The sequence below is a fragment of the Symphodus melops genome (assembly GCF_947650265.1).
Source record: "Symphodus melops genome assembly, chromosome: 16".
NCBI lineage: Eukaryota > Metazoa > Chordata > Actinopteri > Labriformes > Labridae > Symphodus > Symphodus melops.
Window position 1 is genome coordinate 4,601,235 of NC_136706.1, and position 14,769 is coordinate 4,616,003.

General features: G+C 39.8%; 2 protein-coding genes across 4 annotated transcripts in view; both read right to left on the reverse strand.

The window, feature by feature from the left end:
* The window catches only part of bspry (B-box and SPRY domain containing), a 60,223-nt gene that overhangs the window by 30,251 nt on the left and 15,203 nt on the right, over positions 1 to 14,769 (reverse strand). The window lies entirely within an intron of this gene.
* On the reverse strand, positions 983 to 14,743 carry traf2b (Tnf receptor-associated factor 2b). Of its 3 annotated transcripts, none has more exons than XM_079364128.1 (11): positions 14,653 to 14,743; positions 9,675 to 9,877; positions 7,853 to 7,931; positions 7,592 to 7,690; positions 5,566 to 5,727; positions 5,384 to 5,458; positions 5,029 to 5,103; positions 3,766 to 3,987; positions 3,365 to 3,668; positions 2,820 to 2,968; positions 983 to 2,730 (listed from the first exon to the last, which is right to left on the reverse strand). In XM_079364128.1, the coding sequence occupies exons 2-11, from the start codon at positions 9,848 to 9,850 to the stop codon at positions 2,512 to 2,514; spliced, it is 1,560 nt and encodes a 519-aa protein (XP_079220254.1). In that variant the 5' UTR covers positions 9,851 to 9,877; positions 14,653 to 14,743; the 3' UTR covers positions 983 to 2,511. The 3 variants fall into 3 exon arrangements, with proteins under 3 accessions (XP_079220254.1, XP_079220255.1, XP_079220256.1); XM_079364129.1 differs by lacking the exon at positions 14,653 to 14,743 and adding an exon at positions 13,926 to 14,022; XM_079364130.1 differs by lacking the exons at positions 9,675 to 9,877; positions 14,653 to 14,743 and adding an exon at positions 9,414 to 9,635.

The window sequence follows — 14,769 nt, forward strand, 5'->3', positions numbered from 1 at the left end:
ATCGCCAGAATAACAGAATAGATTTTCAAAACTAGAGTTATGAGTTTGGAAAAACAGAGATGTTCCACTTGTGATTTAAAAAAAAGGCTTCATACATTATGACCACATATGTGAGACCAGCAGCACAAACAAACATACACATAAATAGGTCAACCAGCAGTTCTGCTCAGTTTTTTTCACGTGTGGTTGTGATGATTATTTTGTGTTGGCGTGTTGCTAGTGGTTGATGGGCTGTTTGACACCCAGGCTTAAAATGAAGCGGAAAACATTGCGAACAAAAACCACGATAAAGACTTCCCACAGGGGGAAGTTCAGACATTTTCATCTCGCACGCTGAGAACATCCTTGATACATATCAGCAGGGTGAGATTATCTGTTAATGTAAATGTCAGTTATTGTATGTGTACTGAACACTTTTCCTGTTTGGGGTTGTGTGAGGGATGGAGTTGAAGCGAGAGGCGGGCAACTCTGAGCTGACTTACACTGTAGAGACAAAGGTTCACAGGCACACTCTCGGGAAGTTTCAGAGTCACTAATTGACCTAAAAGGCATCACTTTTGACTGTGGGAGGAAGTCGGAGAACTCGCATGCACAGCAGAAGATGCAAACTCAGCAGAAGATGCAAACTTCGCGCATTAAGCTTGTGTCCGATGGAGGATTCCAACCAGGAAACAAACACTGCACCACCGTGCAGCCCTGAGTCAAACTTTTGATTTGACTGTTAAAAGATATCCGGGGGAAAAAAGCAAACAAACAAAAAAAAACAGGACAGGACAAAGTCAACAAAGGAAGAAGATGCACCACTTTGTCCACAGGGGGGAATCAGAAACAACACTGCCTAAAGTCCCTCACAGGAGCTTTAAGACAACCCAGCCCTATTTAAAAGTAGTAGGCGTATTCCCTCATGAACATCATATAATTTGTTCCTATGTAGTTTCAAAGTCGCTGAAAAAACAAAACAATGAAAGCAACAACAAATATACAAGTCAATAGCATAGTGCAAATCTTTATTTGTATTACGAGTTCAGGCATAAGAGTATTCTAATTCATGCTCCCAGAATCTTTACAAACCACCGCAATTAATATAGTACACCTACCTGTTTGTATGTACAGTATATACATACATACATATATATACCGTATATAAAATGTATAATGAAAAAACTAACACCAGGTTGAAAGGAAATTTTGATATAGTTAGAGCACAAAAGTAGTAGTATAATAATGTTAATGGAAAAAGTTGTCTAAAGATTAGGAATAAATCCTAGTTCATGTAATAGTATGTATTACGTTGAGGTGAAGAGGTGATCATAAGAGCTAGAGGTCAAAGGTTAAACAGAGCCTGCTGTCAGCACACATCTAAAGGCTCCTTATTCAAACAGTGTTAAGTGTTGTTTTATTCAGAAGAAATGCATCTGTGTCTGCGATGATACAACACAATGATGCATGCCTCTCTTCACAGTGTTTACAGTCGAGGTACTATGAGATATATTTTGACCTAAACATCTTTTAAAGAGCTTTATGAAACTATACTGTTTACATGTATTCTCTAAGAGCAAACTTTAACCGCTGTATGAGAGCTCGCGTTTGGTTGCATGTTATAATATTTATGTATGATGGCTGGGAAGTGCAAAACACAAACACTTACAAAGCTTCGAGACAAATTTACATTTTGAACAACATTTTAAGTAACAAAATTACAAAACCAATTTATTATTCTTCCGGGTCACTTCTGGGATTTGGTACATTCCCTTTCTGTCAAGATTCTGTCGTTTGTAAATGTGTTAAAAGTCTTGTAGCGCTTGTCTGCCAGCGCTTGTAAAAGTGTTTCTCATCTTGTAAATGTGTTTTGTCTTTGGTCAAAAAAGTGTTTTGGTTTTTGTAATTTTGTTTTATAAAATATCAAAATGTTTTTCAGAATGTAAATTTGTCTCACATTTTGTAAAAATGTTTCACACTCTGTGATTTTGCTTTGCACTTCCCAGCCACCGTATTTATATAATGTATATTTATATGTTATAATATTTCATGTGTTTACAGAGAGTGTCACATTAGGAGGATTGCAGTGAGAGGGATATTAAACTCTGCAGCTCTTTACCTCGTTTTATCTAAAGCATGTCCCTCTTCTCCTGCTGGCAGCTGCGTTAAAAGATAAAGACCTAGGTGCTTCCTAAAGTCCGATAAGGAAGACATTTACACAACAGGAATGATTAAAGTAACATGAAGCAGGGTGTTGACATGGTGAGGTCTGTGCATCAGTACATCAGCTGCTAAAAAATAGATACATTTATCCACTAAATATTGATGCACAAAGAATGCACAGCCACAACCATGTTTGTTATTTTACTCCCAATGTTATGTGACACTCCCACGAACATCTGGACGACATTCTTAACATATGATGTTATATAATTTACCATATGTGATATCATGTAATAATACTTCATATATATTTCTTATAAGTGATCTTTTCCTTTAACATGTTTTGGTGTAGCTTCCACAGTACACACATTACAAGCCTGTCAGGTCTACGATGGCTTTAATGAAGATTGTATCATCTCTCAGGTACGCGCTTTTGCCCGCCAGTTTAGCCAGCGGGCAGAAGAGCGGGCAGCCGCTAGCGATGTTCATCTCACTGATCGGCCGCTGGAAGGACGTGGAGGTGACATCGGGGCGGAACGCGTCGATGATGTGCTCCCTGTTGTTCTGATCCAAGAGCATCAGAGTCACCTTGGGGAAGAAGGGGGGAAATGGTCGATTATATGCTTCTTAATCCGTATTCAGATTAATGGAAAGATTTGTTTGAAGAGTCGCCCTACCTTTTGACTGAACGGCCATTTGAGCAGGGCGTCGCACTTTCCCCTCATGACGACGAAGAACAAGGAGAGGTGAGTTGATCGGCCCGTCCCGTCGCCGTTCAAATACAACCGCAGGCACATTTTGTATCCGTATTTGCTTGAGTAAAACGCTGTGGGGAAAGAAGAATCCAGGATGTAAGCAGAGTCTAAAAATAAGAGTCACGTGAAAACAATGACTCAAACAAACACTTCCTGAAGAACAGCAAGGAAGTTGAGAAATGACTCTCAACTTCATGCCAAGAGTAAAAATCAAACAACACATAATTAAGGAGAAGATGCTCAAGACCGTTTCCCTAAATAATATTCAGAAAAATTGTTCTTTATTTCATCTGATTATTTACTTGTTTACATGATTTTTGTTTGTTTTTGGTTTGCTGATACAAGTGTGATCCATTTATTTTTTCATTATCTGGTCTGTAATGTCTCTGTGTTTTTATGGACATAAGCCATGTGCAAAGAGGATGTATGAAATGCATGATGGGTGACGATTACATATGCCATCTCACCTGGAGAGAACATTGCAGGTGCCCTGCCAAGCACAGCTTCCTGTCTGCGGCGTGCAAAGTCAGAGATTTTCCAGACAAATATCCCGTCGTAGGTGCAGAACTGGAGTTCTCGCACCATCTGCTCTCTTTCAGACAGCTGTAAGTCTCTCATCTGGACCGCCCGCTCCAGCTGATTCACTCTGTTGGACAGGTTCTCAATCGTTTCCTGATCTAAACGGTGTTGATGTGACAGCGCCGCCACGGTGACCGAACTGCGCTCCACCTCTCGGTTCAGTACACAAACGATGTTTTCTAAAGCGTTCACCTGCAAAAACAAACGCAGAAACAAGTACATTCAGATTCTGATTCAAAACCGTGAAACATAAGTGAGCAAGAAACGAGTTCATTCAGTTGAGACTTACCTTTTTATCTAAATCAAAAGGCTGCACAGAGGCTGCAGCTCCGGTGCCCATAGCGACTCCCTCCTCAGGAGACCTGTACAGGCCCAGACCAGAGTCCTCCTGCCACTCCCCTTGACCGGGGTCAACCCGTGTCTGACCCATGGCCAGCACCATCGACAGCAGCAGACGCAGGTGTTCCATGGTGCTGCTGTGCTCATGATCGCCGAGCTTCCCATTCTCGATCTGAAAAACACAAGAGAAGATTTTTAGCCACAACTTTAATAATGAAAAGAAACAGACTGCTCGGTATCAGTCAGTTTCAAGTACCTGCTTTCAATTGTGTAAAAAAAAAAAAAGAATCCAGTTGAATTATTCATGGGAGTATAAATAAACACACACACACACACACACTGTATAATACCCGAACAGCACGAGAGCTTTAGATATCGCGTCGCATCGGATACGCTCCGACACTGGCTGTCCACACGCATCCATTACAAATCTACTTCTTCGTTTCCCCTTTGCAAAAATGTAATCATGGTGTGCCATGTCGTGCTACTGACTTAGTTCACAACACTCACTGGCGGTTTCCACGGATCCATGTGCGCAGCGATCCAACAGCGATGCGGTTTTTCTTCGTCTGATCGAATGCGCCCGACCCCACTGGGTCCATTTCTGGAGCGTGAACGCAGCCATGAGCAGCTCGACTCACAGCGTCACAAGATCTCAGGAGAACTACAAGATGGCGCGGGAATAAAGAGAACAACGTGCAAACAGTTTACTTTATCGTTTCGAGGTCGATTTGCTGTTGGTGCCTGTTCTGATGAAATGTTGATAAAGTGATGGGATACAGGATCTTTACATTGTGTTTTATTTTTAAAAATTGACCATCGGAGGCTCTGTGCGTTCCCGTGTCTCACTTCCTGTCCAGGTCGATCTGCTCTGTTCAGCTTGACGCATGCTTGCAGCGGGCTCGACGAAAAAAAAGACTCGGTGCATCTTCGGAGCAGATCAGAGCAAGCAGGGCAGCGCCTTGAGCACACGCAGGAGACCGACCGCGGCAGGTGAAGTGGAAACACGAGCACTGACTACAGAGAAACGATCGGCTCCGTCGTGCACAGCACCCTTTTCTTTGTGTGAGTAACCTTTGCACAGTGTGTGATCAGTGAGTAATGCTTTCATGTCTGTGTCGGGAACCTCGTTGAAGATTCCTTGAATATTTTTTGTCGTCTCCCTCCAAAAGAAAAAAAATCCTCAATGACAACAAATGATGGATGTACCTACCACAGATTTACAGCCCACTTCATTGAATGGACAGGCACTCTTTGATTTGGCACAGGACTTGATGTGGTCATTGAACTGAAAGTAAAAGTGACAAAACAGTCAGCTTTTAGATTATTGGACCAGCTTCAAAGAGGAAAGTGAAAGTACTCCGGGTTCATTCAGAAAGAAACTTAGAGCTAATAAGAAGAACACAGTGAATTCTGCTTAGGGCCCCAACACTGCATACAGTTTAATCAGGAATTATTTCAAGACTTTCTCCAGTGACAAAATAACAAGCTTTACAGTTGTTAATGACTTAAAACCTCACAGTAATTGATGAGGAATATTAAAGGGTGAATTAAGGAATAGATCAAACCTTTTCTCGGGGGATCTTCTTCTTGCCACAGTCTTTGCATTGTAAGGGAAACTTCACACAGATCTCATCATGGGCCTTTAAAAAAACAGCATGAAAAGAAATGACAATATTACTCCAGGTCCATCAATAACAACGCAACAAGCAACTCTGCTTTTTCCAACGAGCTCATGTGGGTTTCTCACCTTGATGTCTTTAAAGTTGAAGGTCATTTTGCAGTATTTGCAGTTGAGCGTTCTGGCTTCACACTCTCGCTCGTTGTGTCTGTCTTTCTCGGAACGGGGGACTAAGGTTTTGCAGGCCTCGCACAGCACCTTCTCAAATTCACAGTGACCTTCATGCTGAGTCTAAAGATGGAGGAAAGATTTGTTGTTAGCACCACACTCTTACTTTTTGTCCCTGTCATGCATGTGCAAAGTATTCAGCATGTGATTTTTTATCAGAAAGGAAAGATGGTTGAGGTTTATGGTTACTGCCCTGCTGTGTACATAGTTAATAATATAAATGTCTTATGCAAGAGAGACAGTATGTCCTGATCTTTGCCTTATACAAAGAAGACGCGCCTTTGTTGATCATAAAATAATAACTGACAGACACACCTTCACAAGAATGCAGACGTGGTTTATGTTGCACTGACAGATGAAATGCGGGAAAACAAACCGCCCTGTTTTAATTACCCTTTTACAAAACAACATTGTGCAACTATGCAAATACAGATCTCAATCAATAAATAATATTCTTAGGTGAAAAATTAAACATATACCAATAAGACTGTTGGAAAACAAAAGATATACCAAAGAGTAAAGAGACAGAAACATTTGAGCAATTGTGTCAAAGAGAGAATTAAAAAAAAAACTACACATCTTTGAAATATTTGTAATTAAACAAAACAGCCAACGGAGACGTTAGTTGTAAATTGTTATTAAATTTTACTGAACAAAAACCCAGGGAAACGTGTTTTTTTTTAAATAAAGGGCAGAGCCAAATAGGGGTGTAGTTAAGGAGGGCCAGTTGTCATCTCTCCAACCATGACTATCAACAGCACGCTGGAGTCACAGAGCAGGAACCAAAGGTAGGGCTGGCCTGTTTTTCCACTGCTCCCTTGAATTATCTTTAACAGCTTTCTGCTTTAATCCCCGTCATTACCACGCCACTCTGACACCCTGGTTAGTTGGTTTTTCCAGCTTTGTACGAATTAAGCTTTAGTTGTTGACAGTTAGCTTACAGCAGCCTGGATCATTTAGCACAAATATTCCAGAGACAGAAGCAAACGTTCATACAAACAGCACGGCAAATACTTACTCAGTCCTTAAATAAATGCGAATAAGACTTGTTTATCCTGGCCGTGCACAGTAAGCACGTTTGATAACAAGAAGCGACTTGCTTAGTAACTTAAGGTGAGTGAGAACTATGATTAGCAAATAGGCTCTGTGTTCTCATTCTGATATTTCCTGTCAGTGTTTTTACAGCATTTTTGCAGACTGACCGACATAGAGGTATAAAGTACGGGTCAGTTAACTCACAAGAGGACGTATGTTCTTTACACTATATTTGCATCAAGTTGACTTTTTAATAATTAGCTGTTTTGCCTCGTGCTCAGATGTGCAAATTTCAAACACAACAATTAAAAGTGCTCCTTTTTATTGTCCTTTTTCCTGATGCCATTAATGCGCAGTCTCTCAACCATTTATCACTGTTTTATATCCAAACAACTAATGTAAATTCAGCCTTTTTTGTTTTCTTTCAAACAGCTCCCCTCATTACTCAACCTCAAAAATGTACCGCCCAGCTAACCCTAAAGCAGTCAAGCAGTCAAACAGCTTTCTAAATGCTGGTACTTTCCCACTGTCGTTGTGTGCTGGGTAACGCAGGGACTTTCCAGGCTGCGTTTAGTTTCACTTCCTGATTCTTTGACGCTTAAACACTGACTGCAATCGGAGCACACAGGTCAGCCATTATGTGAGCTGAAGCCTTGAAAGGAGTGAAACATGCACGTGGGAATGTAGAGTATGTGATGATATACTCTCCAGGTATTTAGGGTCTAAAAATAGGGTCTAAAAATAATAATAATAAAAATAAGGGGCACTGACTCATAGATTTGGGTGTGATAAATTTAAAATGAAGCAGACAGAGAAATTGAAAGGACACCACCCCCCCCCCCCACCCCCACCCCCAGCGATGACACAAAGGAAACAGAACTTGATACCTTACCTCATACTCTTTAATTGAGCCCGTCCAATCGCAGCCCTGGTTCAAACACCTGGCAGGCAGACTTGCTATCTCTCTTCCTGCTGCATTGTCTGGAAATGCCTGGTGGGCGAACAAAACAGACATGAGCAGCAAGCAGACATGACTAGTTCCTTTGTTGTGGTGAAGGAAAATCCCCACACACTGTGGTCATACGTGTTGCTCTGAGAGTATGGATGGTAGACAGATTACAAGGAAATGCTTTCTGAATACTTCCAAACTTACCTCATTACTATTAAGTATGGACATAGGTTCCTCATATATTTCCTCTTGGCGACATGCCTCACATGGTTTTGGCCCAGAACTGATAAACAAAACAGCCTTGTGATTTTTTGAATTTAAAAAAAAAAAAACACTTGATTGATGCTTAAAGTCAGCAACCATTTCCTGCTGACCAACACAGAGAACCGGACAATTTGACAAAACATTATTTAGCATGAAAAAGAAAAGCGGGATAAAAGCTGCAATTCATGAGATAAATGAATTGAAAGGCTGAGTCAACACAATCAACACATAAATGAGTCAAACAGAAAGAACGTCATGTGGGGGGGTAGTAGCATTACTCTTTAAACAGGTACCATGAAATCAAAAACAGTTTACATGTCTGAAGGATGGAGTAAAAGTTTCACATAAAAAGGCGTTCATGTTTTTTTTAAGCGTTTAGATGTGAATCAGAGCAAAATGCGACCAAAGTAAATGTTAGCTGAAGTTTAATACATTTGCTCGTTGAAGGTTTTAGCATTGTGTTTGTGTCCAGAATAAAGCCTGATGAAGTGTCCATTATCAGAAATGTACGGACAATGAGTTTCTCTTAATTGAAAAGTCTTGGAAAAAGAAAAAAAAAATCTGTTTTCATGACATAACGATGTTTCTGGTAATGTCTGGAGATTTAAAAAAAAAAAAAACCCGAAACTATTTTTTCCCATCCCTTCAATTCTACTGCAATGGAACCATTAGGTGTTTTCAGACCAAACAGTTCTGGGACCTTTTTTTAGACGGGCACACTCTATTAGGAGTTCCCAGAGAACTACACATCATGGGAACTTTTTTTCTGTCCGCATTTGCACCGCCATGGTACCTACTCTGGGGGACGAGTTAAAAAAAGGTTCTTCTTCTACCGCTGAGAAGACGAGAAACAGGAAGAAGAAACATGAACACTAACACAAGAATCATTGAACTCCTTCAAACCGTGAGTATCTGGTACAACGACAGGAGGGGGTTACACCTCGAGAAAGCTAAAGCTCTGCTAGCAAGATGAAAAGTTGATTAAATGTGACTTTTTAGATTGTAATTCCTGAACAGTTCTGCTGTCATTAGACACTTTGTACTTAAACACTAAATCTGAAACACTGCGTTCATTGTTACTGCACGGAAACACACATGCACACAGCGCTGTTCTGTCTCGCCAGCTCTTTTGTTATAACATCCTCTCCCATCACTCCTCAGTTATTACCTCTAACAGGATGAGCAACAGAAACACTTTGTCCCACCATTTCCCTCTCCATTTTAGTGTGATGCTTTGACTCAGCGTGTAGATTGGAACGAGCCCATGAAGCAACCAGAAGTGACCCAATTGTCAGGAATGAGTTAACACCCTGCAGCTACTGAGCTAAGAGTCATCGCCTGTACCATAGTATAAAATAATTGAAGTGCCTTAATTGATACCTATGTTTAATTATACTAAATGGTATAATTAAACATAAGGTGATACAGCAATGTATGAAAGAACAAACAAACAGTGAGTTAGCAAAAAGACAAAAGACAAGGAAAAGGAAATGATGGACACCTTAGAATGAGTCAGCAGGGCCCAATCCTTGTGAGTCTCTGACTCAAGTAAAAGAGTCCAGTCACGTGAGGATGAGTGTGCAAAGAGTTACTGATCTTGGGTGCAAGAAAACTCCAGAGGCGAGCAGGGACAAGAACACATGGTGTGCTGAACTGAAGCATGTCCAGTTAAGCAGGGTAAGCATTAAGGTGGGGGTGGGGGTGGGGGGGGGGTAAAGGTATTTTCACACGACTGTAGGTGGTCTGAGGACCTCCAGTGTACCTGGTGAGCTGCTTGAAGCAGTGTACACAAAAGCGGTGTCCGCACTGAGCCTGGACGGGCTTCCTCAGGACCTGGAGACACTGCTGACATTTGTATTTATTCTCCATTGGCACAGACAGCACGCTGAGGGGGATCCCTGGCAAAGAGATGGAACAATCCAACGACATTCGAGCCATTTTTCTCCATCAATCTGTTGCTATATCCTGTGAATGAATAACACACAAAACAGCTGTTAGCCGCCGAATAAACCATCTAAAAGGAAAGCACCTAAGCAATAAAATAGAAAGCACTTTCGTCAGGATGTTTCAAGTTGCATCTGACGCAGCAGGGTTTTACCTATCGCATGTGTCAGCACATGTTGCACAGCGACTGAAAGTACAAAATAAGTGGTTTACAAGCTCTGAAGCAAGAAGGTGTGAGATGAGAATATGAGGCTGACTAAAGGGATAGTTCTGTGTTTTTTGAGGTTAGGTTGTATCAGGTACAAGTTTGCTGACAGCATGTTAAAGAAACACTGAATTGAACCTCTTTAGGGGCCGAAAAGACGTTTTACATTTCACAGGGAAATTATTTGGGGTGGATGCAAATATGACACTGCTTTGAATGCATTTGCATATTATGGAAAACTGTTCAAGAGACTTAGATGAAAGCTGCGTGAAAATCAGCTGTACAAAAAACATGCCTCGTCTACGGAACCCCTCTGAGAAGTGCACACAATCTTCAGAATTTCATCGACAACGTGCATCAAGTGATAAAAGATACAGATCTTGCAGAAGAAGACATTCTGCTGACAGGTTTCTGTGATGAGTGACACTTTCTTGATAAACATGGCAGACTGACACTGAGCGAAAAGCTGGTGGTCAGGCAAACTTCGCTAAAATATCTGTAATAACGAACTGTGTTTTCACCGAGACATTTTTGACAAATCACTGTGAATTTTTTCTATTTTGGATTACAACTACCACCATGTGCGTTAAAGACTTTCAAACTTCCGATCTTTCAGCATTTTTGCTCAAAGACACACCAGTCGATAGTCATGAAAGTCCAACGGCTTAGTGCGTAATTTTCCCACAATTGCATTTACGCGTTTTACTTTGAGAGTTGCACAATGAGGATACATCTCGCTTGTGGCTCCATCTGGTGTTCACTTGGTGCTATGCGCAAAATACACAAAGTAGAACAGAATGCACGTGTTGTGGTGTGACTGTGGTTCCTACTGTGGTGAAGATTTGCCCGGATGCTGCACTCCAAGCACAGATGCAGGTTGTACACACCACCTACCGCAACGGCAGCAGCGAGTTTCCTTTACAATCACGCCTGGTTTTTGAAAGTCGCTCACAGAGAGAGAAAAAAATGTTGAAGCTGTTTTCCCGGACAATATTGAGTTCGGTAACCTCAACAATGTGCGGTTTCTGTGCAGCTGTGTCGCTCTTTTTGTTCAGTTTCTTATGACTTTCTGGAGTTTGCCCTCCTATTACCTACAGTACGGTGATCGTTGTGAAGCACAGACCCCTAGCTTGTGAGCTCTTCGCTGCTCACTCTTTAACTTTAACATATTTAAAGCTACAGACACAGAAACAGCCTGTCCTGAGCAAGGTTGTAATAGAGGAGTTTATAGGCATGATAAAACACAGGATCAAAGTGGATTTACAACGAGAGAAAGTACAGACATGGACTGGGGGGTAAAAGACTAATTTGAACTGGTTGAACAGGAGAAAAATATTTGAACTTTAAGTTTAAGCAAGTGACTCCAAGAAAGAACATAAACACATTCCAGCTTTGCGTGTCATTACATGACTAGGTAATTTTAGTAATCTGTTTTCTTGTCTCTGATAGGATAACAAGAATGATGATATGCAGTTTATCTTGTTTGAACTTTATACAGATACTGTATACAGAAAGCCAAATACCTATGAGCGTCTCCACTGATAAAGTAAGACCAAGTTGTATGTCTCAAAAGAAAAATCCTCACAACTCCAGTCCATTTGTTTACACTTATATCTATAGATGGAAAACAAGGTACTGTTTTATTAAAACACACTACTTATCCTGAACAAGCTAAAGCCGGATCTATAAACGTCAACAGTATTGGAAAACAATGTGTGTGTATTATTGGTCGACTAAACTAAACTGCAAGACAACATCGGAGTTACTTAAATATTTTTAAACAATGATTCAATCTTTATTTTTTTCGTATTGCCTGTTAATTGTTCCTTCTAAGCTGTAGCGCAGCAACCCGACACAAGTGGGAGCTGTAGCTTCAGTTAGCATTGTTTGCCCGTTGTGCAGCGGCGTTTAAAATAGCTATCTTCTCTTTAATTGAAGAATGAGATCAGCTGTTAAAAAAAAACAATTACATAGACTGCACACACAATATGGTTTGGAAAGCTGTTGGCCTTGGTAAATAAATTGTGCTAAATGCTGATTGTTCTCTGACCTTTACTCAAGTCTGGAATTAAATTTCGATGTCACCTGCAGGGAAATTAGTTGCGAGCAACATCCTGTAGTATTGAACAATGCCTGTAAATGCAGGTTAACTCATTATGGGTTATTATGGGTTTGAACTTTTTAGGGACTTTTTGCAGGGGAAAATGTCTGGATCCTCTTTATTTACTGGATCTTTAATTAACTTAAGCGCTTTATGAGATAACAGGAACTCTGCTCAAACTTTCCCGAAAGAAATTGGATTATACGCAGCTGTAAAAATTAAAACGTTATAAAACAAGGTTCATTCTGTCAACTTTTAGGTTTCCGTTTTTAAAATTCATAACATCAAAACCAAAGGACGTCCACTACATCTCACTCATACCTTTGTTGTTCTGCATAGAATTCAAATGAAAAGCTCATGATACTAAAAAGCATCTCATGCTTATCACAAGACTTTAATTACAGTGAACATATGACGGGCATTGCATTAGCAGCCTTTGCTAACAACAATAGTAGGCATTCAAACTACAAATAATATACTGCAAGCAACAGTCATACTTCAAGGTATCTTCTCAAAGCTTAATATTTATTATTTCTATTTCACTTTATTAAAAGTTAGATATTTTAGTAAATTAAATCCAGACTATAAGAATGATATCAGATATATTACAATGTTGTAAATGTTGTTTCCAATATAAACATTATACAACAAACTATTGTTTATTATGAGCAATCTCTTCACTTTCATGGCTGTTTTGTTATCGTTTATAATTCTCAATAATTTTATGTGCTTGTGTAATATAAAAGAATATCTATCATACATTCACGGTTTTTTATTTAAAATAATTTTCCCCCATTTTTTTTTAACATCAGTCTTATTTTATTGAGAGTATGTGAATATGCAATACTTCCTTTCATACATTTAGTTTTCTAGAACTATAACTAATACTGAGAATAACCAGTATGCAAATGTAGATGTGGGTTTTTTTTTTACATTCAGCATAAAGAACAAAAAACTGTTTAAGGCTGGAAAGTTTTCACCATTCATTTCTTGGAAGAAGCCCAAAGTTTCTTATCAATCATTTCACAACATCCTTTACTCATATATTCCCCGAAACCTTATCTGACACATCAGCAAACTACTATGACACCCAGCAGGTGAACAACAATGTCATAACTGTAGAGACAAAGACTAATAGTAGTCATTTCGCAATGACTACTATCACTAGTACCAACACTTCTAATGAACAAGGACTAAACAAGCCCAAACCTGTTCCCCTGAGCCTCCAGCAAACAATGAGCAAAAGGCCAAAGGCTCTGTACTGTTGTTGAGCTTGTTTCCATAGAAACCTTTAAAGGGTCGCAATTAATAACCAAGAGAAAACAATCAAACAATTAAACCAGGCAATACAAAAACAAGTGCAGATTTTCTTCCTTACAGAGCAGAGTGGTCTGTCAATGTGGTTATAAAAGTCAGAAACAAGAATACAAGTAACATGAACAATGTTAGAACATGTACCATCACAGTCATCTACACCTCAAGATACAAACTTGTTGTTTTTTTTGTAAAGAAATAATACCAATAGCTGCATTCACTTTCAAAACAAATTAAAAAGAACCTAAATATCTTTTAGTTTCTCAGTATCTATTCGTATCCGCTGTTTAAAACTAGCAGCTGCTATCTGAAGTAAGAAATACTTCCTCTGCAGCATGTTCGCCATTTTCTTCCTCAGTGAGATAGTCTAGTTCGAACCAAAGAGTTCTTTTAGACCTTCAGCCTCTCTGCGACACTTGTGCACTAACCAAACTTGAATATTTACTCACCAGGTTTGCAAAAACTGCGATCTTCTTGTACTTGTGCACAACCCAACCCCGAGTATTCATAGTAGTGTCACAGGGCGTGCACACGCATACGTCAGCAAGCGATGACTAAACATTGACTGTACACTCACTACAATTCATCTATAAACCAAAGACAAACTTGACTGGGCTCTTGTGCTGATCGAGATCTTCAGCTCAGTAAGTCTGAATTAATGTAGCCTCACAACAACAAGAAAAAACAACAACATTGATGCAACGTAGAAGAAAAGTAATCTTTGAGCAGAAATTTGTTGTGCAATTCGCCAATAAATAAAAAAAGTATGTTAGAATTGACAAAACATATTTTGTTGGGAAACATCAGTCGGGTAGCCAAGTTTTTTTTCGAGTTGTTGTTCCGACGTGAGCAGGCGTTCATGCGCGTTGTACAACTCGGAAACTCGTTTTTCCGATGTTTCCGACACCATTGAACGCAGCAACTCGGCTGACGAAGTCTGCAACGGTCATGTTTTCTGCTTTAAAAGGCTGAAACAAATACAATAAAATAATACAAGAAGACAATTAACTTCTACTTTTGTTTTATTGTAAACGTTGAAGCTTTCTAGCAACTTAAGGTAGCTAGTGAAAGCTACGTTTGGCCGTGTTTAATGAACCTATTTCTATCGAGTTAAGTGTATAACATAGTTAACTAACTGCTAAACTATTGTCGTAAAAAAACCCTAAACAAACTAACCTTGCAGTCTTGATAGTTCAACAAGGGAAATGCTCTTGTATGGGAAGGGCGAATCAACCTTTCGCTGTGTTTACTATTTCGTCAATTTTTTTAAAAAGCGCTTAGTTTTCAGAGTAA

What these genes read in the sequence shown, in the direction of transcription:
- traf2b (XM_079364128.1), bottom strand. Translation starts at nt 9,850, where the DNA reads ATGGCTCGAATGTCGTTGGATTGTTCCATCTCTTTGCCAGGGATCCCC. An exon ending in CCATACTTAATAGTAATGAG is followed by an intron (nt 7,691 to 7,852) that starts GTAAGTTTGGAA and finishes TTCGCCCACCAG; the next exon opens with GCATTTCCAGACAATGCAGC. An exon ending in AATGGCCGTTCAGTCAAAAG is followed by an intron (nt 2,731 to 2,819) that starts GTAGGGCGACTC and finishes TTCTTCCCCAAG; the next exon opens with GTGACTCTGATGCTCTTGGA.